The sequence below is a fragment of the Oncorhynchus masou genome, chromosome 29 (assembly GCF_036934945.1).
Source record: "Oncorhynchus masou masou isolate Uvic2021 chromosome 29, UVic_Omas_1.1, whole genome shotgun sequence".
In the NCBI taxonomy this organism is placed as follows: domain Eukaryota; kingdom Metazoa; phylum Chordata; class Actinopteri; order Salmoniformes; family Salmonidae; genus Oncorhynchus; species Oncorhynchus masou.
In genome coordinates, this window is record NC_088240.1 from 21,175,274 (window position 1) to 21,199,609 (window position 24,336).

Genomic DNA, 24,336 nt, shown 5'->3' on the forward strand with positions numbered 1-24,336 from the left:
CCTGTTTTTTTCCTATTTCAGTTTGATAGATGTGATGAGTCATTGATTCAAACCAACCAGGGCAGATGTGTTTACAGGACCTTGGGATAATAAATAAGACCATTCTTGAATACTTTTTGTAAAACACACAATATGCGGTATATCTTTCTTCATCTTTACTGTTCCATACATGCATAGTTAGAGTATTGCAGATTTCTGATGATAAAGCCACAGTCAGTAAGATTTCCTGTTATTTAAACTAATTAAATAAACCCCATGGATGTTGAATAATATGATACCAAATGGTAGAATATCATTGTAATTGCTAGTAAGTGATATTTGAATAAGAAAACGTCAGAGGATGCTCTATTCTTTGTGTTTTTGTTAGTGGTCCACTCTGATGGTACGCGCATCTTATAGTGACGGCTGTAAATGAATCAAAACCATGGAAATGAATTCAAATGTTTATTGAACATTACTGTGCTTGGCACCTGTATGTACATTTTTTTTGAATGCCTTTCTAAAGAATATTTTTGATATTTCCCTTTATTCCACACATTTGTCTTCATGATAGATTGGCCAATATAATAGCATTATTGCTTGGCACTTAAATACGCTTATCTACAACACACCAAAACATACTTTAATTACTCTGTTCTCCTATTGTATATTTAAAACATTTCACACAACAATTTTAAAGCGTATGGTTTTTACTTGCATTCACCATCTTATATATGCTTTTTAAAAGGTAATCCACTCAAAATTGTGAAGCCATTCCAGTCTGTGAGGAAAGGAATTGATAAGATTGTGGTGATTTCACTGTATATTCAGTGTCCCCTTGAACAGAGCCTCTCATCCAGCATGTCCACTGAGAGATGCCGGGCCAACAACTGGGCCCCTGTCGGACACACGTAGTTCATCCCTCACCCTGACCTGTAGGTCTTTGACTTCATCCCTCACCCTGACCTGTAGGTCTTTGACTTCATCCCTCACCCTGACCTGTAGGTCTTTGACTTCATCCCTCACCCTGACCTGTAGGTCTTTGACTTCATCCCTCACCCTGACCTGTAGGTCTTTGACTTCATCCCTCACCCTGACCTGTAGGTCTTTGACTTCATCCCTCACCCTGACCTGTAGGTCTTTGACTTCATCCCTCACCCTGACCTGTAGGTCTTTGACTTCATCCTTCACCCTGACCTGTAGGTCTTTGACTTCATCCCTCCAGTATGTGCTGTATTATATTATGTTCACCCTTTGTCCATCCATCATCCTCCCTTCATCACCTCTGAGTGGCCAGAGGGAAAACCATATTGATCAGGCACTGTTAATATCCACAACCCAGTTCTCTCCCAATGTTGCCACAATGCTATAGAATAATGTTGCATAACTGTCCTGTTACAACTAGAGATGTGGAAGTGGAGGGGAAGTTTCTGGATCTCACGAAGCCCCTGTCACATCATGTCCGGGGCTGGATATAATCCATAGCAACAAGGCTGAGTTACTGTAGAGGCTGTCATTACTATTGCACCATAACAAATTCATGGGTTCACTCCTGAGAATCCCTGCACAGTAAGAGTATATGGGCCCCTCTCCTTCACGGATCCCTCTGTGTGTCCCCAATAATGGGGTTAGTGTTCTGAACAGTTACTGAGAGAGTCAGGTATACGGTTTCACTTTGCCTTTTTAACACTATTGTGGCAATTAAATAACAGTTTCATTCCCGTTGAATAAAGCCTGTTGGGGAGAAATTCAAAACAACAAGCATCATGAGATGAAAAGGCATTTTTTGAAAGGTTAACTTTGTACAGTACCTCAGTATTACAAACGCTAAACGTAAAATGACTCAACATCAATAGCACATCTGAGATAACAGATTTATCGTAGAAGAAACATAACTTGTTGAAATAATGGGACAGCGAAAATGGGTCAGAAGTGAGATCCTAGTTTTTACACGATGTGCATAGACATTTGAGAGGAGGAGCCATACTGCCGGCCATCACAGGAGCCTGCCCCCTGCTGGCCAGTGGAGGGATTGCCGATCATGTGCATGCTGTCCATGCCACCGTTGGACAGGTACTGGCGCTCGGCAAATGCCCCGGCAGGGGAAGAGGAACACAGGAGGCCGCCCTGGGGCTTCTCGGGGCTGGTAGCCAGACGAGGGGAGGTGGGGAAGTTGTATCCATACAGGTTGTAGGGGTTGTGGAGTGAGAAGCCGTTGTAGGACCCCTGTTGCACATGGTGGTGGCCCCCGCTGAACATGTGGGTGGATGAGGGGGAGGAGCCAGAGGAGGAAGAGCCAGAAGCGGAGCTAGAGCCCGCCTGCATCACATACTGCAGCTGGGAGGCCGGGAACGAGGTCAACTGACCTCCATAGGCATCCATCTTTCCGCCAGCACTTCCACTGCTGCCACTGGACAGAGAGCCATGGCCACCCCCCTGCATTCCCGCAGAAATCAGGGAGGAAGTCCTCTGGGGCAGGAAGGATTCAGACTGCTGGGTGGAGGCCACAGTGCCCACTGCTGCCTGGAGGCGTCCGTAGGAGCTGTCAGCCAGGCCCCCGTAGCCCTGTAGGGCCGCCATGTTGCTGCGGGCGCAGGCCGGGTACTCAGACAACCCCATGCTGCACAACTGGCTCTCCCTGCAGCCCACATTGAAGGTGTTGGGGGCCAGGTGGAAGGTAGGCGGTGAGCAGGAGGGGGACAGGAGATGGGCTGCACCAGAAGGGGAGGGGGTTCCTGTGCTGGAGGTGGTGGGAGAGGTACCCGTGCTTCCTCCTAAAAAACACACAGAGACACACACACACAACGCATAACAGTGAGACAGTGAGACAGAACCAGCGCTACAGAGTGAAACATCAACACAAACACTGGCCAACAATCACACTCTGACAATATCTCTAATTTCAGCCTTTCGCCGCCAGAATGTCTCCTTCCAGCAACTGCTGCCGTTTGATCTTAACCGGTCAAATAAGAGAGTGCTGTTTAAGACTGGTGCATAAGCTTCTTAATTCACATGTATTAAAGAATTCGATATCACACTTACTTGTAAATTGCAGCTGACTTCACCACCTCGACTTGCTCAACATCTGATTTTAAGGACTAATTGCATGACTGCATTACTTCTTTTAAATTGTACTATTTATGGGATCTTAAACCCTCTCATAAATAACAGTAATTGTTTCTGAGCATAAATGTGGCTTCAGTTTGGTACATTACATGTCGGGTCAACAGAGCTCTGAGCTTGCCCCTTTTCTCAAAGAATCATGCATTCGTAATTTAGACATGTATGACCGTAAAAATAAAAAAACTCATCTTGGCACAGGTTAACATGCAATAAGTCAACATTTTGGAGTCAGCCGATCGCTGTGGAATATCACTCACATATTTCTTGATTAATGAGAATTTAGGCCGCATTCACTAAAATTACATTTGAAACCAGCTGAAGAAAAAAACACTGCATAACTAACTAATTCAGGATTCTCTCTTGGCCAGAGTTCTGATTCTGACTGCGCCATATGCCTTTGATAATACAGCTGTTCTGTTCAGCTCAGTTCTGCAAGTTTCTGTTGGTAAGGAGAGGAAGATATCACAGTGATGTCATGTTTTCCTTTCTGGTCGTCAGGGGTTAGAGCAGCGTTAGTGTTGCTGAGGGGAACGGTTGATTACCCTACTGGAAGGCCGTCTGGTGGAGCTGGGGGGTGGGGGAGGGGTGCTCAGTCCTTACGGCATGCCCAAAGTTCATCAGAGGCGCGAGGACTTTAATTAACGTCTAATCGGTTTGGAGGAGTTTGTGATAACAAACAGATGTCGACACAGACAAAATACTGAGTGACGTAACGTCATCATGACCTCGGAGAAAGGCGTGCTGAAGAAATCAACTTGCTTTAAGCATCGGGGGCCTGTGATACGAGCCATGAGTAGAGACACTGGGCTGTGCTCGCTGGGGAGAGACGCATGAGACTTTCACTGATACGTCACAGAGACGTCCAAAAGCCACAGGGGGCATTTTAATATTTTATGGTTAAGGTCCTGTAGAATGTGAAAAGTTCAGTACATTCCAAGTCAGACGGACATGCCAAAAGTGATGACCAGTGATGACCAGACTGATGAAGGACATAGATTATTGATGTGTTGGGAAAGGAAAGGAAAAGGTATGCAGTGACAGTGAGAGAGTGTAGATGGGAGATTAGGACATAGTTTAAATACAGTTTTACACACCTTGCTGTTTCTGCATGTTGGTGAAGTCCTCAAACGTGAGTGTCCTCACAGGCGGTCTCCAGAACGCATAGGTCTCCATGATCGCCTCCAGACCAGTCCTGTGTGAGAGAGAGAATGAGAGACTGAAACAGTGGAAGAAAAAAAAAGAGGGTCAGTGTGAGGGAAGGGTTGGGTACATAAAACATAACCAGGGCGGGGCAAGAGAAAGAGGAAGGAAGAGTTGTGACGGGAAAACAGATAGTCAAAAGAACAAGAGAGGCACATAGAGAAAGGAGGGAGTGTAAGTATGAGTGAGAGAGGTTGGCAAGAGAGAGGCAGAGAAGGAGAAGTGGAGTCAGACGGAGGAAACTGGAGCCATTAAAAGGAGCAGGTTTTTACTGTGAACATAAATCTGGGTGACATTTCATCTTGAACACGGTTCTCCTTCCTGCGTGATTTACTCCTGTGTGCCCTGCTGAGCCCTATCCCAGGGAAACGAGGGCCTGTCCCGACCATGTTATTTTAGGGCCAGTAACTGCCGGGCCATTCCAGCTCGTTAGCGCACTACGCTAATCACACTGGCCCTGGCCATCAGTGCGCTCATTCATAGTGCTCAGGATCAAAACCCAACAAATAAGCTATGCCCTGTTTTACCTCATAAAGTAATGTGTCACCAGCCAAAATCCAATTGACGACATAATCATAATTTAATGCCTGAGATGGATCTGTATTAACATATAAATACATAGAGAACCAACTCAGTAGGTAATTGTACAATTTAGCTTGTGTAATATGTCCCTGTTTTTATTGATTTCAGATCGCTATAATGTGGCATTACTCTGCACAGTTTAACAGTAATGGGGTAAATTACTTCCATGAGCAGAGTTAGGATATGTAAAGATAAATACATTTTCTGTCTATAAATAACCTATTCCTGCATAATCTTTTAATCTGTCGTTTTCTGCAATGAAATTCTAATGCTAGTTCATAAACCCGGCACTCTATTGTTTGAAAAATAAAAAAAAGATGTCTCAAATATCTGTGCCGAAAATGTGCTCCAGATGGGAGGGGAGCTTTCATGTGCTGAGGGTCTGGTTCAGTGTTTCCCCCGCTATATATGATAATTCAGACAGACAGACAGACAGACAGACAGACAGACAGACAGACACACACACAGACACACAGACACACAGACACACAGAGAGAGAGGCACACAGAGAGAGAGGCAGACAGAGAAAAGGAGGGAAAGAGAGAGAGCCCTACCCAAAACATGTGGTTCTATCTCAGATGTAATGGGGTTTTCTTGGCAGGGGAGAGAGTGACTGATTTTATATGGAGCAGCATATGGGATTAGGAGGTATCTCCAGGGGATTATTTCCATATTAAAGGCCACGTTGGAGAAAATGAAAGATTTGCGCCACACAGCATGGCGAACGCTGAATCATGCTGCATTACACGGACCTCGGGTTACTGTGGAAATATATACCTGTTTCTGCCTGAATCCCGAAATCCTTTAGCAAATGGGTTGCGGTCGATCTTTAGTCTTGTTATCTGCAGGAAAGAAAAACATTACAATCAAAACACATGACATAGCGATGACTGATGTACATGTTGGAGAGGGAAAAAGCGGGTCAACATAACGTTTTTTTTTTATTGAAGAGGGACCTAATGAATGTATGAATGAAGAAAGAATGTCATGAAAATCTGAATTTGAGTTAATAATATTAATAATTGGTCATTTTCCATTCATAAATTGAATTGATGTTCACTTCCAGAAATGAAAATGAATTGATCCTAAGCCTGGTGCAGATAGACCCATTGAGTGGCAACATACCATTGTGGCAACAAAGAGAAAGGTGTCTGGTCTCAGACCTGTTGGTTCTGGTAGGCGGTGACAGTGGTGAAGACAGTCTCAGGGAAACTGAAGGTCTTCACTCCCTCTCCGCTGGGAACAGGCTTGGTGGGAGACAGGTCACTGCTGAAGTCCTTCCTGATCACATGGACACGAGGCTGGTACTTATGCATGGAGTGGAGGATGATCTGAAACCACAGAGAGATCGTAATGGTTACATTCTGTGTGTGTGTGTGTGTGTGTGTGTGTGTGTGTGTGTGTGTGTGTGTGTGTGTGTGTGTGTGTGTGTGTGTGTGTGTGTGTGTGTGTGTGTGTGTGTGTGTGTGTGTGTGTGTGTGTGTGTGTGTGTGTGTGTGTGTGTGTGTGTGTGTGTGTGTGTATTTATATATGTGTGTATATGTGTGTGTAGGTGTCTAGGCAAGTCTGAATTCATATCAGAGCTATATAATTAAGAGGAACATGAGTCCACACTTCTAATGAGAGAGGTGGTGAGGTAAGTATTTAACACCAGAGAGCAGAGCCGAGGAGTCAGGTTACGGCGGCCCAGCCTTCCCTCCGGCTCTCTGTCTGCTCTTGATTACAGCCCGAGTGAGAAAGCCTCCTTGGAGCCGCAGACAACTAAGGGGGTCATTTCAAACAGAGATTGGGAAAACAGTACTGAATAACAGTGACAGTAAATGTAATTTCTAGCCAGGGCCCCCCCATCACCTTCCCCCCCTGCTCGGCTCACGGGACCCTGCAGTTATGACCAAGGGTTCTGAGTCCTGCCTGGGCCTGAGTCAGGTCAACCCTGCCCCCGTCCCACGTACACACACTGAGCTCACAACAACACAGAGCAGCCAAGGGTATTATCTGACAGATCTCTTGTCAAAACAATACATGTTGTAATGTCCCTGACAGCCTTCTGTAGCAATGCAGTGACTTCAGCGACATATTTATATCTAATTTATGAATCACAACCAAAAGCCAATCAGCTTGAAAAATCAGCAACACATGAAACAGATGATTAATAACCAATAGCCACCGCTGTTGATGGAGAGGTTTGATAGTAGTCGGAGGAAGAAGAGAAGAGAGATGGATCAGATACCAGCCTATCTGCGGTGAGGTTTCCCACACAGGAAGTTACAAAGTTCATTTCCTCTCGCCTCCAGGCCTCCAGGAGAACAAAGGCCTTATAACGAGGCTGTGGGAGAGGAAAAAGGGGCCTTGATTGACTACCCTCAAAATACGCACCCACTGCTGCATCTGTTATTACATTTGTCAGAAGAACGGAGCTGCGATAGAATCAGCTGGCCGGGTGGAAAACAGGCCCACATTGAGGACCAGGGTGTGCCAGCCTACCAGCGCCGCACTGGCATCCCTAAATCAGGACCCCAATGGAGAAATGGGTATGCACCGGCTTCTGACTGTTTCAACAACTTGGTAATCGAACCAATCAGGCCTGTAACAGCACTGAGTTCATGTCATGAGGAGATCCATCATGTGCCATAACTACATCACGACCAATCGACTGTTTCAGTATCAGTCGATTAAGGCCGAAGTAGCAAAAACAGTCTCTCTTCTTCTCTAAGAATAGTCTCATCTATACATGGGTGGGGTGAAATAAATTCCCCTGTTATAATGTGAAGCACTTTGAGAAATACTGAAACAGTACACTTACTAATACATCTTTATATTAGTGTAGAAGTGTAACAGTGTTCAAGTGTACAGGTGTAACAGTGTACAGGTGTAGGAGGGAGGCACGAGTTGGTATGTCAAGTTAAGCCGGCTCACCGGCTCACTCACATGGCCCTGGTCGTCCAGCTCATTGTTGGTGAGTTTGAGTTTGTCGAAGCTGACCACCTGCCTCATCCAGGTGTCTCCAGAGGCCAGGGAGTCTGGGTGGATGTAGACCCGCGGGGGCACGGGGGAGTCCGCGTTCCCCGCCACCATCCACTTGGAGCTGTGGTACACATACCTGGATGACACACACACAGTGACAGACGTATCAGCACCAAACCACATTTCATTTTCAGTTTTTTTCAACAGGTTTTGCATGTTATTGGGAAGCATTGAAGTCTTGGACATCATGTGTCATGTGTTTCAGATGCAGGGCTTCTTCACAATAGAGACATCAAATATCCCCACACACTACATATGCTTTTAATGACATATTACCAATTAAGCTTAGTCATAACATTTTATGTTGGATTGTAAATTACGGTACAATTTGGCTGCCCCGCCCACCATAGAGCATTCCCCTCACTGACTGGCTGACTGACTGTAGCACGAGGGGGATTCCAGTCCACTGTAGCCCCAGGCACAGCTGTTTGCCTTTAGTTCTGGCCATGTGCACAGTTGAAAGTGCTTACTTGCAACGCCTCTGCCAAAGTCATCATTCAGCGGTAAAACATGGACAAAACTCTAATTTGGCCTCTTTGTTATTACACAACCCTCTAGTCTCTCTCTCATACGCACACACACATCCTTGACCCCCCTGTACACACCTACAAACACTCTCTCCACACACACACACACACACACACAGACCTGACCCCAGACCAAACACACACACAGAATGCCAGGCGTTTGTGTAATTTCCTGTTTGGAGTGCTGTTTAGGGTTAAGCTCGGTGTAGCAGGGAAAGTGTTAAGGAAGAGAGAAACCTTAGCCCCAAACAGGACTGGAAATTTGATTAGTCCCCTTTCATCTTCCATAAATCTGCCATCTGGCTCCAGCACAATCAATAAAGATCTGACTTTATGTGACACCCTTTGGACAGATGAGGGGGGGGGGGTATGCACGCCTCCTCATCCAACACCACACTTCCTATACACACACACACACACAGACCACCGACACAACATATGTATGCATGCAACTCATCAAACAGATATATACTTTTATGGACAAACAGAAATTCAGACTGACACACACTTGCCAAACCCAGACTGGAAATTGGGTTACCTTACTGACAGAGTAAATATTACTGTTACATTACCCTACAGGGTTGAGTTCATCAAGTCAAGTCTTCGTATGTAAACATGTGTTTTCGTGTGTGTGTGTGTGTGTGCGTGTGTGCGTGTGTGCGTGTGTGCGTGTGTGCGTGTGTGTGTGTGTGTGTGTGTGTGTGTGTGTGTGTGTGTGTGTGTGTGTGTGTGTGTGTGCGTGTGCGCGTGCGTTCACATATTGCGGACAAAGTCAATTTTAAGAGCTTGACATTGCTGGTCTGTGTGCGCAATGCGATTCAAACTTAAGACTTAACTGTCCACATAAAGGACACTTAATATATAGAGATTTAAAGAGCCCAGAATAAACAAGAAGTTCCTAAAGAGAGGCAGAGAGCCTAAGTAAAGCAAGTAACGACTGTATTTCCAGACCCCCTCTATGAGAACTATGAAACATTCCAGTGACAGCTCGGAGCTCAGTTTACAAAGCCCTGTGGTAAAGTCCCGAGCCGGGATGAAAATCCTATTTAATTTTACAAGATCTTGGCTTCTAAAAATCTTCCATGATATTTTGGTTCTCTAGAGCATTCACTCCAAGGCAAATGCTTCAGTCAGTGAGAGAGCCAGGGTTCTACAGTGCTTCAATTAAAAAATGTAAATAAAAAACTTTGGGAATAGAATACATAATGTTTAACTACTGAAAATGCATTGTTAAAGTGGTTCTTCAGTGTTCCGTTCAAGAAAGCCAAGTTCTGTTTATCAAATAACACTTAAACATAGTAAAAATGTCTGTAACAATAATATCATTAATGCGTGTTATTGATATATAAACTGAAGATCTACTCTGTGTTCAATATGAGATCAAATAAAACAAAGGCATGGTAACCCATCCGTAGCGCTGTTATAACGTTATTGCAACTATGACACCGCTGTTTTGTCTGTCGCTCTGACACTGCGTCCTGAGATGACTGAGATAACTTATATAAAACTAGTATTCCACCATGGTCAAATAGGTTTACAATAAAAATATGCTTTGCCATTTACACAGTGAATAAAGCTATCAATTTGATGGTCTCACTCGAACCATAAACACATCATGATAAATACTTTTCATTCTCCTCTGGTGTCCTTCTCTGGAGTGCCAGACATTGTGTTCTATGCCAGAAATTCATTCAGATACTTTAACTGGAGATATCCATCATAAAAACCTATCCCCAAGATGGACATACAGTAAAGACCATTGTTTCAGGTTCCATTCAGATTTATGTGTATATCTGCATTTCTTATCACCATGTGAAATGATCTGTGCATGTTTGGGGTTTTTCCCCAACTACTCTCCATCTTAAAATACATCAATAGTAGGCTATTTCATCCAAGATGGGGGCGGAGACTAGTTTGGTTTGACTGAATTAGAACATCAATCTCAGACATGGCGAGTGTCATGTCCCATTAATGTGTTGTATTTAATGAACAGTGCCTTCAGAAAGTATTCACACACCGTGACTTTTTCCAAATGTTGTTGTGTTACAGCCTGAATTTAAAATGGATAACATTGAGATGTTTTGTCACTGGTCTATGTAACCGGTGTGAAATGGCTAGCTAGTTAGCGGTGGTGCGCGCTAATAGGGTTTCAATCGGTGACGTCACTCGCTCTGAGACCTGAGACCTTAAAGTAGTTGTTCCCCTTTCCGCAGCTTTTGTGGAGCGATGGGTAACAGTGCTTCGTGGGTGACTGTTGTTGATGTGTGCAGAGGTTCCCTGGTTTGAGACCAGGTAGGGGCGAAGAGAGGGATGGAAGCAAAACTCTTACACCTACACACAATACCCCATAATGTAAAAGTGGAATACTCATTTGAGGAATTTTTACAGATGAATAAAAAAAATATTTTTTTAAATGTCTTGAGTCAATACATGTTGAACCCATTTGTTATGGCAAATCTAAATATGTTCAGGAGTAAAAATATGCTTAACAAGTCACATATTAAGTTGCATGGACTCACTCTGTGTGCAATAATAGTGTTTAACATGATTTTTGAATGACTACCTCATCTCTGTACCCCACATATACAATTATCTGTAAGGTTCCTCAGTCAAGCAGTGAATTTCAAACAGATTCAACCACAAAGAACAGGGAGGTTTTACAATGGCTCGCAAAGAAGGGCACCTGTTCGTCGATGGGTAAAATTTAAAAAAGCAGACATTGAATATCCCTTTGAGCATGGTGAAGTTATTAATTACACTTTGGATGGTATATCAATACACTCAGTCACCACAAAGATACAGGCGTCCTTCCTAACGCAGTTGCCGGAGAGGAAGGAAACTGCTCCAGGATTTCACCATGAGGCCAATGGTGACTTTAAAACAATTACAGAGTTTAATGGCTGTGATAGGAGAAAACTGAGGATGGATCAACAACCTTGTAGTTACGCCACAATACTAACCTAATTGACAGAGTGAAAAGAAGGAAGCATGTACAGAATTCAAATATTCCAAAACATGCATCCTGTTTACAACAAGGCACTAAAGTACAGTAATACTGCAAAAAATCTGGCAAAGCAATTCACTTTTTGTCCTGAGTACAAAGTGTTATGTTTTGGGAAAATACAATACAATACATTACTGAGTACCACTCTCCATATTTCCAAGCATACTGGTGGCTGTATCATGTTATGGGTATGCTTGTAATCATTAAGGATGGGGAGTTTTTCAGGATAAAAATAAATGGATTGGCGCTAAGCACAGGAAAAGTCCTAGAGGAAGACCTGATTCAGTCTGCTTTCCACCAGACACTGGAGACTAATTCACTTTTCACCAGGACAATAACCTAAAACACAAGGCCAAATCTACACTGGAATTGCTTACCAAGAAGACAGTGAACAACAAGACTGAGTTGCCAAGTTAAAGTTGTTACTTAAATCTACTTGAAAATCTATGGCAAGACCTGAAAATGCTTGCCTAGAAAGTATCACCAACCAATTCCACAGAGCTTGAAGAATTTTGAAAATAATTATGGGCAAATGTTGTATAATCCAGGCGTGGAAAGCTCTTAGAGACTTACCCAGAAAGACTCACAGTTGTAATCACTGCCAAATGTGCTTCTACAAAGTATTGACTCAGGGGTGTGAATAGTTAAGTAAATTAGATATTTCTGTATTTCATTTTCAATAAATGAGTTACAATTTCTAAAAACATGTTTTCACTTTGTCGTTGTAGGGTATTGTGTGTAGATGGGTGTGACTTTACTTTTTTATTTAATCCATTTTGAATTCAGGCTGTAAAACAACTAAAAGGTCAAGGTGCATTAATACTTTCTGAAGACACTGTATGTGTACATCACTGTGGCTACATCATTGTACACACCCATCTGAATGGGGAAGTTAGGAAATTAGTTGGGAAGTTAGGAAATGTTTGGAAGCGCTAAGAAGTGTGAGCATACCTTAAGAAGATAGGAGCATACCTGTATCTCTTATTGTCCACAGGAACAATGTCCATGGCTATGTAATACTGCTGATGGGGGTCAAGACCCACGATCTTTACTCTCATTGCAGGGAACATCCGCCTATGAGAGGACAGAGAGGGGGGGAGAGAGAGAATGTGTGATATTAGCAAACTAGCTTGCAAAGTTTAATATTGGATTATGAGTATAAGCAATAAAAAGGGGAAAAGAAACCCTGCACCATGCAGACATTAAGTATAAATAATGCAGACATTAGGTATAATGTCACTTGAAATACATTCTGGTGCACCACTGTGGCAAATCACTGAGAAAATTCACAACACCCAAGAGAGAGACAAAGTTTGAAGTTAGACCAATGTTTTGCCAGTCATATGAGGTCATTTTCACCCCTCATCCCATCATAACAGGGCCTAGATGCACAACTTTATGATAATTCATTAAAATGTCTATCAAAGTTCCATGTCTTCATTAAATAAATATTATTCTGATTTAAGAAAGTAGGTCATTTCATCATCAAAGAAGATTGAAACTGTCTTAATGCACGAGCTGGCAACAAACTCACTCTTCCTTGACAATGTGTACCCAATCATGAGAAGTTTTTTGTTGTTGTTATTCGACACAAATCAAACCAGGAAAATAAGTTTAGAACGCAAACAGACGCCATATTAAAAGCAGGACTGCATACACAGAGACATTTACAAGTTAATTCCTCGTTGTACACTTCAAAAGCTGCATTTTTATTTCATTTAAACGCCATACATCTTTTCCCTCGTAATGAGAAAAGAGGGCTGTTTTCTTACTTCCTTCCTCCTCTGAATTTATAGGCTTATTATTAACAGAGCCATGAAATACACGCCGCCAGTCCTGTAAACTCTAGGCCTACTGCATTGAAACAGGGACTGATTCTATTCATGGGGCGATTAACAACGTAAATCTGATTCATGAATATCATAAAAACAACGTTGATCATATATTGTTTAGGTAAATCTGATTTACGGGTTAGCTGTCAAATTAGCGTACATATATTATGAATTAACATAAGAGCAAACCGGAAAATACAACTTTACAACTTCACAGTAGAACTTTAGAATAATATGCAATTTGATATTGGCCTATGCCTACCAAAAGAAAATTCAACACGCAAACAACGTGGTCCTTGACATTTCTCCATAAAAACATGTAGACTAATTGGCCAGCTTCAAATAAATTAAGTTCGACAAAAATAATCAGTGAATATCTAGTTTAACAAAATGGAAAGCATTTTCATATGAGAAGGGAAATATGCGCATCCATATGTTAGGCCATAGAACATTCCGCTCTGCCCTCGCTCTCCTCTGATGCATGTTACATAGTCAGAGGAATTATCATGTGTTTAATAAATGTGATTAATATAATAATATTTTTGTTGTTAAAATTAATATCGTACTATCTTCTGTTGTTAAAAGTAGTAGGTCTATATTAGCCTATACTAGCCTAGACTAGATGGGGACAAATCTAAAGGTTTGATGCTGATGTTTTCACTGGGCCTCTATTTCTCCTTAATTGACATTAAATGGTAGCCTAACACATAAGTTGATCCATAAAAAAAATGAAATCTATATGTATTTTGTTTCAAATATTTTTTATTAAACACACACAAGAATGGTGTATAGACAGGTATACAATTCTTATCTAAACACAAAAGAGCGTACAGGAACAACAAGACCCAGAGTTCTGGGTGCAAAACAAATAATACAAAACACGACATACAAAACAAAGACATGTAGAAAGAAAGAGGTCATTATTATAGGTCATTATTTTAGAGCTTGATGTTAGATGGTTCCTCACCCTGAAAATAAGAGAAACTGTAATCCATGGTTCAGTTATCGTTAAACCACTACAAACTTCAGCTAACTTTAGCCACCACAAGCTAACAATCAATGGAAGTGATGGGGGCATGTGAGCATGTTTTTTTATGGCCGAATCACCTTTAAGAAACAGCAAACAAAACATGGAGTTGAGTTGAATTGATTTCAGGTGATTTGGATATTTTTCTAAATTAAACATACTCAGATTATCCATCACTTCCATTGATTGGTGGCTTGTGGTGGCTAAGGTTAGCTGAAGTTTGCAGTGGTAGTTTAAAGAAAACTGAACTGTAAAATCAAGTGGCCTTTGAAACTAAAGTCAGTTATGCCTAGGTTAAATAAACCTCTTCACCCTCTATCTGCAAATACCCTAATATCTGCAAATACCCTAATAAACAAATATGTAAATAGGTTAATGTATTACAAACTATAGACCTACAGAGGAACATTCTTTCCCAATGTTTTCCTTTGTTTCATGGAGGGAATAGTAATACCCTAGACCGCTTTATTTTTAGGCTTACTTTGTGAATAAGTGGAATTCATACATTTCCTTGACGGCAAAATAAATAAATCAAGCAATAAGTTCCCTTCTCATATTGCTTGATCATAAAATTCAAAATGGATGGGAAATACATGGCCTTCCCGGTGAGAGCGCACTGGGGAAAGGTCTTCCTGAGAACAGTGTAGGTTTAGTTATACGCTCGGTTTAGGTTGTAATTGCTACCCAAAAGGGCAAGAAAACCGAAAACATGTTTCAAAGAGATGAATTGGAAACAGTTCCTTTCTGCTCCGGCTATTCTCTGACATCAGTCATGGAATACCCTCACACTTCATGTATGGCCTGTGATTGGAGCGGCCCTCGCACGTCCGGAGCCCTTTCCCCCATGTGCAACACATTAGCACTCCTCAAAAACAGGGTTAATTCCCATAGAGGACGGGCATCTTCTGCGCAAAACTAGGCTCGGTGTGCGTGTGTCTGTGTGCGTGTGCGTGTGCGTGCGTGGAAAATGTAGCAATTATAATCAATTTTGCACAGAACTTCATAAACAATTTTGCGTCATCAGAGGCAATGCACCGAGTCGTAAAACCTATAGAAAACTAGGTCATATGCCTAGTCTATCCTATAGTAGGCCAACACAGAACATGTGTTCAGCGCAGCCTATTACTAGAAGGAAATATAATATCAGATGAGTCCCTTAATAAATCATAAATATGCAGCAGTTGCTTTACCTCCCCGCTTTAGTGATGATCATCTCCGTGCCAATTTCATGGAAGCGCTTCCAGAGGTCTGCGCACTGCAGCTCCACCTGAATCTCCTCCATGGAGGCAGCGGGAGACGGCTCGCAGGCCGCCGGGGCCAGGTCCGCGGGGGAGCCGAAGGAGCACGACGTCCTCTCCGCCAAACCCTCACCGTCTGATCCGGGGCTCGCCTCCGAATCTGTGGAGATTATCAAGATTATGAAAATGCAGCCAGAAGTAGAGCCGGGGCTTTTGGAAAATTGTCGTTGAGTATTGACCTGTTTTTTATGGTCTCTGGTATTGCCCGTTGAGGCCAAATCACCTGCAGCATGAACTCAAAGAAAGCACCAAAACTGGAGAAGATTGAAATCTGACTAAAACTATTCCACTTACGTTTGAAATGTCATAAAGTATCCAGGGGTATACAAAAAAGCACAAGGGTAAAGCATGTATCAAACGAAATGGGTATTTTTACATGAAAAAAAACGCCCACGAACAAAATAAAAAAATATGAAAAATGAACCCAATTGAATGCCACGCCACAGTCAATGAGAGCATAAAAATATAAAGTATGACTAACAGACTCATGCCCATATGAATTTAAGACGTATTATTCAAATAAACATACTCACGAACTGCACACTTTAATTCATATTACGATGTATATAGTCTTATGTCATATATTACTACGCCATATGAAAAGGATCCACGACAAAAGTTATAACAAAGTTCTTACATTTTTTCCCATGAAATCTCTAATAGAGGCAACACAATAACATCAATGAAAATGGCAAAATAAGTGTAGCCTACATAAACAACATGAATTGACAAAATTTCCCAGATTAACTGTTCCAGATCTTAGTTTCCATATAAAGGTCATGGAATCCAAAAGGGTTCCAAAATGGCTCTTTGGCTGTCCCCATAGGAAAACCATTTTTTGTCTACTGTCTACAGTCTACTGTAAAGTTATGCATTCTATTTTTTATTAATGTACTGTCTCCTTTTTTTGTGCCAATATCAAATCAAATCAAACCGCATTTGATTAGTCACATGCGCTGAATACAACAGGTGTGGGTAGACCTTACAGTGAAATGCTTACTTACGAACCCCTAACCAACAATGCAGTTTTAAAAAATAAGGATAAGAATAAGAGATAAAAGTAACAAGTAATTAAAGAGTAGATAGTCTGGGTAGTCATTTGACTAGATGTTCAGGAGTCTTACGGCTTGGGGGTAGAAGCTGTTTAGAAGCCTCTTGGATCTAGACTTGGCGTTCCGGTACCGCTTGCCGTGCGGTTGCAGAGAGAACCGTCTATGACTAGGGAGGCTAGAGTCTTTGACAATTTTTAGGCCCTTCCTCTGACACCGCCTGGTATAGAAGTCCTGGATGGCAGGAAGCTTGTCCCCAGTGATGTACTGGGCCGTTCACACTACCCTCTGTAGTGCCTTGTGGTCGGAGGCGGAGCAGTTGCCATACCAGGCAGTGATGCAACCAGGATGCTCTCGATGGGGCAGCTATAGAACCTTTTGAGGATCTGAGGGCCCATGCCAAATCTTTTCGGTCTCCTGAGGGGGAATAGGTTTTGGTGTGCCCTCTTCACGACTGTCTTAGTGTGCTTGGACCATGTTAGTTTGTTGGTGATGTGGACACCAAGGAACTTGAAGCTCTCAACCTGCTCCATTGTAGCCCCATCGATGAGAATGGGGGCATGCTTGGTCCTTATTTTCCTGTAGTCCACAATCATCTCCTTTGTCTTTATCATGTTGAGGGAGAGTTGTTGTCCTGGCACCACACGGCCAGGTCTCTGACCTCCTCCCCATAGGCGATCTCGTCGTTGTCTGTGATCAGGCCAACCACTGTTGTGTCATCGGCAAATTGAATGATGATGATGTTGGAGTCGTGTCTGGCCGTGCAGTCATGAGTGAACAGGGAGTACAGGAGGGGACTGAGCACGCACCCCTGAGGGGCCCCTGTGTTGACAATCAGCGTGGCGGATGTGTTGTTACCTACCCTTACCACCTGTGGAAAACCTGGTCAGAAAGTCCAGGATCCAGTTGCAGAGGGAGGTGTTTAGTCCCAGGGATGTAATATTGTATTATTTATTGAGAGCCCTGACATGAGTAGATTTCTTTGGAAGGACACACCAGGTAAGCAGGGTTATGCAGATGCAGGACTGCTAAAGACTGGAGTGTGGCCCAGGACTAACCACCAAGTGATCACCAGCCCCAAAACAAGAGACAAGAGCATTGAGTGGAGACATGAAGACACTGCAGGCAGGACAGATACTAAGAGAAAGAAAGATACTGAGAGAAAGGGATGAGAGAGAGGGAGGGAGGGAGGGAGGGAGAGAGAGAGATAGAGAGAGGGGGGATGGGAGCGAGAGAGGGGGGTGAGAGAGAGAGGGGGGGTGAGAGAGAGGGGGGGGGGGTGAGAGAGAGAGAGAGAAGGAGGAGAGAGAGGGGGGATTAGAGGGAGGGGGGTGAGAGAGAGAGAGAGAGAGAGAGAGAGAGAGAGAGAGAGAGAGAGAGAGAGAGGGATTCGTGAGAGAGGGGGTGAGAGAGTAATATGAGAGAGAGAAAGAGAGAGAGAGGGGAATAAAGAGAGCGAGAGAGAGGTGCAGAGAAAAGGAGTGAGACGTTTAAGGGAAAGACTTTTCGTCATCCACTTGAGAGATCCTTTCAGCGTATTGGCGGTGATGATCCTCTCTCTCACACCATGTGTGAGCCGAAGAACAAGGCTGACTGAGTGGCTGTTGATTTGGCCCATACAGCCCCACAGCCATCAGCCACACAGCGGGAGAGGCCAAACCAGATATCTGTGCCTGCTCAGAGCAACCATGACAGCCTGGTTGCTGCTGTCATCTCAGGCCTTTGCTGTCATCAAGCTGCGCTGTGTACGTCTACCAGTCCTCAATGAGTCACCACGTTGTCCCTCATATGTCACCAGACCAGTCCCTGTCCACCACAGTTATCCCACTGTCCCCCTACTCACTGACAGCCTGCTCTGTCTCACCCACTATAACCAGTCAGTACAGCTGAGCAACACAAGTGAGAGAAACGACACACATCTATCCCACATTACACAGGATATTGCTGGATAAAAAGAAACATATCGAGAGAGAAATGGGGAGACAATGAAAGAGATGTAGTGAGAGGAAGAGAGGAACAAATACATATATTTAAGGAAGTAGCACCTCGCTGCAGTTAATAGAGAGAAAGGTAGAAGCAGAGTCAGAAATCTGGCGCTAACCTCAACTGCATGATTAATGCAGACCAACTACAATCATAGACAGTTGTCCAATAAAGACTGCACCAGACTCTACTAAACTATGGAGAACAGCACTCACTTTTTCAAAACCCTATAAACTAACTTGTGGTTATGCACAGAGAAATCAACTTGTGTTGAACCTCATTAGACGGAGAACATTGATTTTCCCTGTACGTCTACCAAGTTTGAAAAAAATAACAATAATGATGTCTTCGGTTTGTCACAACAAGAAGTCTAGATAGTTTGAATGTGAATTATAACACTTTTATAACACAAAGAATATTATGGACTTTAGCTTCTTATTCTCACACACAAACTCATTCACTATGTAATGATCTAATTTGGAAAAAAGCATGTTACGAAACTAACAAATGTGTGTGTGACTATTGAATTGGAACAATGGACTATTCAAAGAGTATGACTGATCTGGTCATTGGTGATCATTACACACTTGCCTTACGAGGTAAAGTCCTTCCTATGGAAACAGGTTTATGAATAGAAGATGCATTTAATACAGTTGTAACAGAGTGGGTAAGTAGCAATCTACCAACCATGAAATTGAAGAGTAACCCAATCCACAAGAAGCAGAACCACCTGTTTCTGCCTGAATTTAATTCAGACCCATGTTAGGGAGAGGCAATAAAATAAAGATTTAACCATTTTAATATCGCACACATCTGTTGTCTTACATTTTGGCTTTTCTTCTCAGAGGCAGAATTTTTACATTTGAGTCTCTAATGTAGAAAATGGTTCTGGGATAATCAGTACCAAGTGACAATTTATATATCATACAGTATATAATATATTGTTATACAGAATATGAAAACATATTTAAACCACGGAGTTAAATGAAGTACGGACAGAATAAACACAAAATCACAAATATATGGTTTAAAATAAAGATTCAACAGTTCAGTGACAGTAGCCTATGCCTGTCTCTTAAGATCCAGTGTCACCCCATAGACTGTAAAAATACAAATACAAGTCTAAATTATTATCCATAATATAATTACAGATTCCCTGTGTGAGACATATATGCTATACAAACCATTTAGTAATAGGCCAGTAATAGGCTTTCTTTAAGAGTGAGATTAAAGGCAATCTGCAATATGTTATATATATGTATTTGTAAATCCACAATGACAGTACTCTGTCTTATTATTACAGGTTTTGTATGTTCTCTCTTCCACACACCTGACAGTGCTGATATTTAAATTTCAGGCAAGTCATTTAATATTGATAATAGTCCTTGCTTTGGAGGGGAGATTCTGCAGACAGGCCTACATGTGCTTATCTGGGGCGGCAGGGTAGCCTAGTGGTTAGAGCATTGGGCTAGTAACCGGAAGGTTGCGATCTGCCGATCCGACAGAATCTGTCATTCTGCCCCTGAACAGGCAGTTAACCCACTGTTCCCAGGCCGTCATTGAAAATAAGAATTTGTTCTTAACTGACTTGCCTGGTTAAATAAAGGTACAAAATCAAATCTGAAACTAAGGTCATGTTTGTCATACATGTTGCTTCTCTGGGAAAACACATTGGGATTAATTCAGTTTACGCTATTGTGTGTTCTCACTATTTTTATATATTCTTCCAAGACGTGTCTTTCAATAAGAATGTTATATGACCATGTCGGTTTGAAAGCTTCACATGGAGGCAAAATCATTAAGTAAAAAGCCTAAACCGCACAAACTGACCACAGAGACGAGCTGTTTTCAATGATGGCTGGTCTATGCGTCAATTGGAGGCTAGTCAAGGCTGGATACTCTCACACACTGCCTGCAACGCTGCCAGGAATCTGGCTCATAACGACATGGAGTTCGTCGAGACAACGTGACTTTTCAATTAACGGCGACTCCAGCTCATGTGAAACCGTGGAGGATATATAACCTGTATTTGACTGACTGGCTCGCTGTCCAATTGTCAATGGTAGTACCGATACCCTGCATCTCAGCTGTGAACTAATTTAGTTCGGTTCTCCTCATTTGTGAGGCATCCACCAAATGCCCAACGCTTGGCGGCTGGCGTATTTCAGTCAGCAACCTCTGTGCGCGGGGGTCATTTTGCTGAAGGCTTCTCGACCATGCAGCTTGACCAGGCCTCAACAATGTATTTTAAAATTAAAAATAAATATGTAGATCATAAAGCCATGTACGCAACGCTAAATTAGTCTACAGTGATTTTAATGATCCAAATAATATATATATATATATATATATATATATATATATATATATATATATATATATATATATATATATATATATATATATATGGGCATATAGCCTGTAATGCAAAACGTTTTAGACCATTTTAGATCATTAATGCAGGCCTACATATTTGAGAAAAAGCAGGAGGGACTTCGCCTTTTGTCTATAGGCTACAAGACTTATTGTGAATCCAGTTGTAATGGGGATTGTTGGTTTACGTGTCTGTTGAAATTCAATGTAGGCTATAATGAGCCAGACATTCAATGTAGGCAATAATGAGCTAAGAGGATATCTATCAATTTATATTAGGCCTACGATTCATATCTGAGGCCAGAGGAGGTTAGAATAGGCCAGGGTATGGAATATCTCCATCGTCATGTAGTTAATAAAGCAAGGATACTCAAGCTCGAAGCCTCAAGATTGTGTCATTGTTGTCTGCTTTTTACATCAGTCTCTCCGATAAGATCAATGCAGTGTTCTTCAATTCAAACCTGCTCAAATCCCACAAAACGTAGAAAATATGATACATTTGTGACATATAAAAGTTTTTCATACAGATTTTGCTGTCTTCGTTAATAATTTAGAATATTCTAGCATTTAAAATTATAGATAAGCCTATCCTAACTTGAATATAATGTGACATGCGCACTGTAGGCCTAGGCCTGCAATAACTTCGACCTATTGAAAATCCTGATAGGCTATGCTACTTTCTTTTGCTTATTACAACATTTCCAACAAATAAAAAAACGATAAAAGATTTTGAAAAGATTTTGAGAATTGCGATTTGTGGATATGAAATGTTTTGACAGTAATAAAAAGCCTACGTGATTCATAGCAGGCCATTAAAATTAGCCTGGGCATTTCAATTTTGGGATTTAGGCATACAAAATTCATAATCATCAATTTGAATTAAATATACATTGATGTCCCAATTCTGTTTTAGGCTATTCTGTATACCCACCAGTGCTCATATAGGTGAGTGCTACTTGGAGATTGAGGCCCGAGTCTCTACATAATCGCCGTTTTTCCTATAGCGAATACACAAAATAATATTATGGCTCCAGAATTGACTGAAATCTGTGTTGATGTTTTCCTTAGACTGAAAGTAATCCACAGAACACATTTTGAGTAGGCCTATAGGTCAAACGGGGTTTTGCTTGTCCTTCATTTCATATAGCGAAATAGTTTATATTATTGGACAAATAAACCAATACAACATAATAATACAAATTGTTTAAACGTACGTTTCATTGGCCTATTGTTTCCCAAATATGAACAATTATGGCGTCAGACTAGGTCTGTATATGCTGCACGAAATTGGAATAGAAAATACACACAGGCTAACCATGTGCAAACAACACACACACTCTCTTCACACACATTATATTATTAGATTTGGACTCACCATTTTTTTTTTGTATAAAAACCCCAGATTTGGCTTATTTCTACGATATCTTGTATGCAAAAATGCATGATTTCCATTGAACCACAGAACCTACACTAATTCGTGTAACCTTGCTGCTAATGTAGGCCTATCTCATCTCATCTCAAATATCTCAAATCTCAAATATCTCTCTCAATTCAAGACCATCTTAATATGTAAATATTAATTAAAATTGATCATGTCTCCACTGGCGTCACCTGTATGGCCAATTGTATTGTATCACTAGAGACCCTCTGGTCACACACTGGTTGAATCGACGTTGTTTGCATGTCATTTCAATGAAATGACATGGAAACAACGTGTAATAGACGTTGAATTGACGTCTGTGCTCAGTGGGAAGGCACACGTGAAATAGATTTTACCCAGCTAGGCCTAATAGAGAGGGGGCACTGGCCTCACATGCGACCTGTATGTTGTACCAATATGTAGTCATTTGTAAAACAATGGTAAAACAACTTTTAAGGTAACCATTTACGTTATGAATGAATATAGTTGCGCAATAAGAAAATTAACCGTGACCTTCCACGAGAGGCTACTACGTTTTCTGCGTGCTTCTACTGACATGACGATTAATTTGTTAAAGCAATGGTTCTTATACAAAATCAATACTTTGTGGTTAACTTCTTTGATCATTTACACAATGTTAATACACCACTATTAGGCCAACGGTATATAGTTATGTTAAACTACAAACATATATTATTTACGGGCACTATTAGCCTACAGTAGTAGGCTACTATATTATTCCACATTAGTTATCTGAGGAAAAAGAATGACTCGTAATCTTTGAGATGGTGATGAAATGGTTGCCTTTTCTGTATTCCTCTTTTCCATGAGATATAATCCGTAGTTTTGTGATGGAAGCATAACAATATTCAACAACCCCAAAATATGAAGTAATGGTGGTTACGCACTGACCGGGGTCGATATCTAGACAATGTGCAGGGTCGTCGCTGTCTCCTAATTGTCCGTTGGTGGCGAGGCTCTCCATAGACAACTCCAGCTCCTTTTCCTCCCAGGCGCGGAGCTTTCTCTTCTTGTTTGACCCGATCAGGGCTTCCACCGAAAAGGCGTGCGCTCTCGAGCTCAGAGCAGCGGCAGATCGCCTCCTGTCACTCATTTCTCCCAAGGCAAATCCACAAGAGGGAAAACAAAAACTCCGTCCAAGCAGTGAGCACAAGGAAAATGCGCACGTCAATGTTTACAACAGTGCAAAGAGTCGACAATGACGAAAGTAATCCAAAAACTATGACTATAAATGATGTTTCAAACCTCTAACGATATGATATGCCATCTCTACGGCGCGTTTGATTGCTCGAAAGTAATGTTATCTATCGCTTTTGTCTCTCCGTCCTGCTTTTCTGCCTCTTCCTTCTTCTCTTTTTGTCCTTCTCCCCGCTCTCTGATTGATACTCACTTCTGGATAACTTTTTTTCCGAAGCGTTAAGTGCAACCCTCTCGCTCACTGTCAAACCTCGCGCGTCCAATGAGAAGCCTAGAAAGAGAGAGAGCCAAAATGTGTCAACCAATTGCAGATGAGAGAAAGAACAACTCCTGGAAGAGGAATCCGAAACTGGACTCTCGTAACTGACCATCCAGCACTAAATCAACATCGTCAGGGATTTATGGAAAAAATAGTACTACATTTATTTGATAAATATCATTCAGAACGTATCATAACCTACTGCACGGCGTTATTTAATTTAAAATTTAGCAGATTTAATAAAGTTATGTTAGAGCTTCATGAACAGCTGAAAATCAGAGCGAGCTCAAAGACCATGACAGGTGGCCTGGTCAGAAGCAAGATTATTTGTTTGAGGGGAGAATATAGAAGATAATATGTATCCTTACCAAGTTATTGAAACGTTGTATCTATAGCTGTGCACTGCGTACTAGAAGACACTGAAAACAAGGCTTTGAT

At 41.9% G+C, this 24,336-nt stretch overlaps 1 protein-coding gene across 2 annotated transcripts; it reads right to left on the bottom strand.

Annotated features, from left to right (window-relative positions):
* Positions 1–470: 470 nt before the first annotated feature.
* LOC135519162 (T-box transcription factor TBX15-like) lies at positions 471–23,820 on the bottom strand. 2 transcript variants are annotated; one of them, XM_064944245.1, is made up of 8 exons: positions 23,334–23,820; positions 15,489–15,696; positions 12,412–12,513; positions 7,813–7,984; positions 6,048–6,215; positions 5,662–5,726; positions 4,197–4,294; positions 471–2,753 (listed from the first exon to the last, which is right to left on the bottom strand). In XM_064944245.1, the coding sequence occupies exons 1-8, from the start codon at positions 23,533–23,535 to the stop codon at positions 1,927–1,929; spliced, it is 1,842 nt and encodes a 613-aa protein (XP_064800317.1). In that variant the 5' UTR covers positions 23,536–23,820; the 3' UTR covers positions 471–1,926. The 2 variants fall into 2 exon arrangements, with proteins under 2 accessions (XP_064800317.1, XP_064800316.1); XM_064944244.1 differs by having other exon boundaries at positions 7,801–7,984.
* Positions 23,821–24,336: the final 516 nt, after the last annotated feature.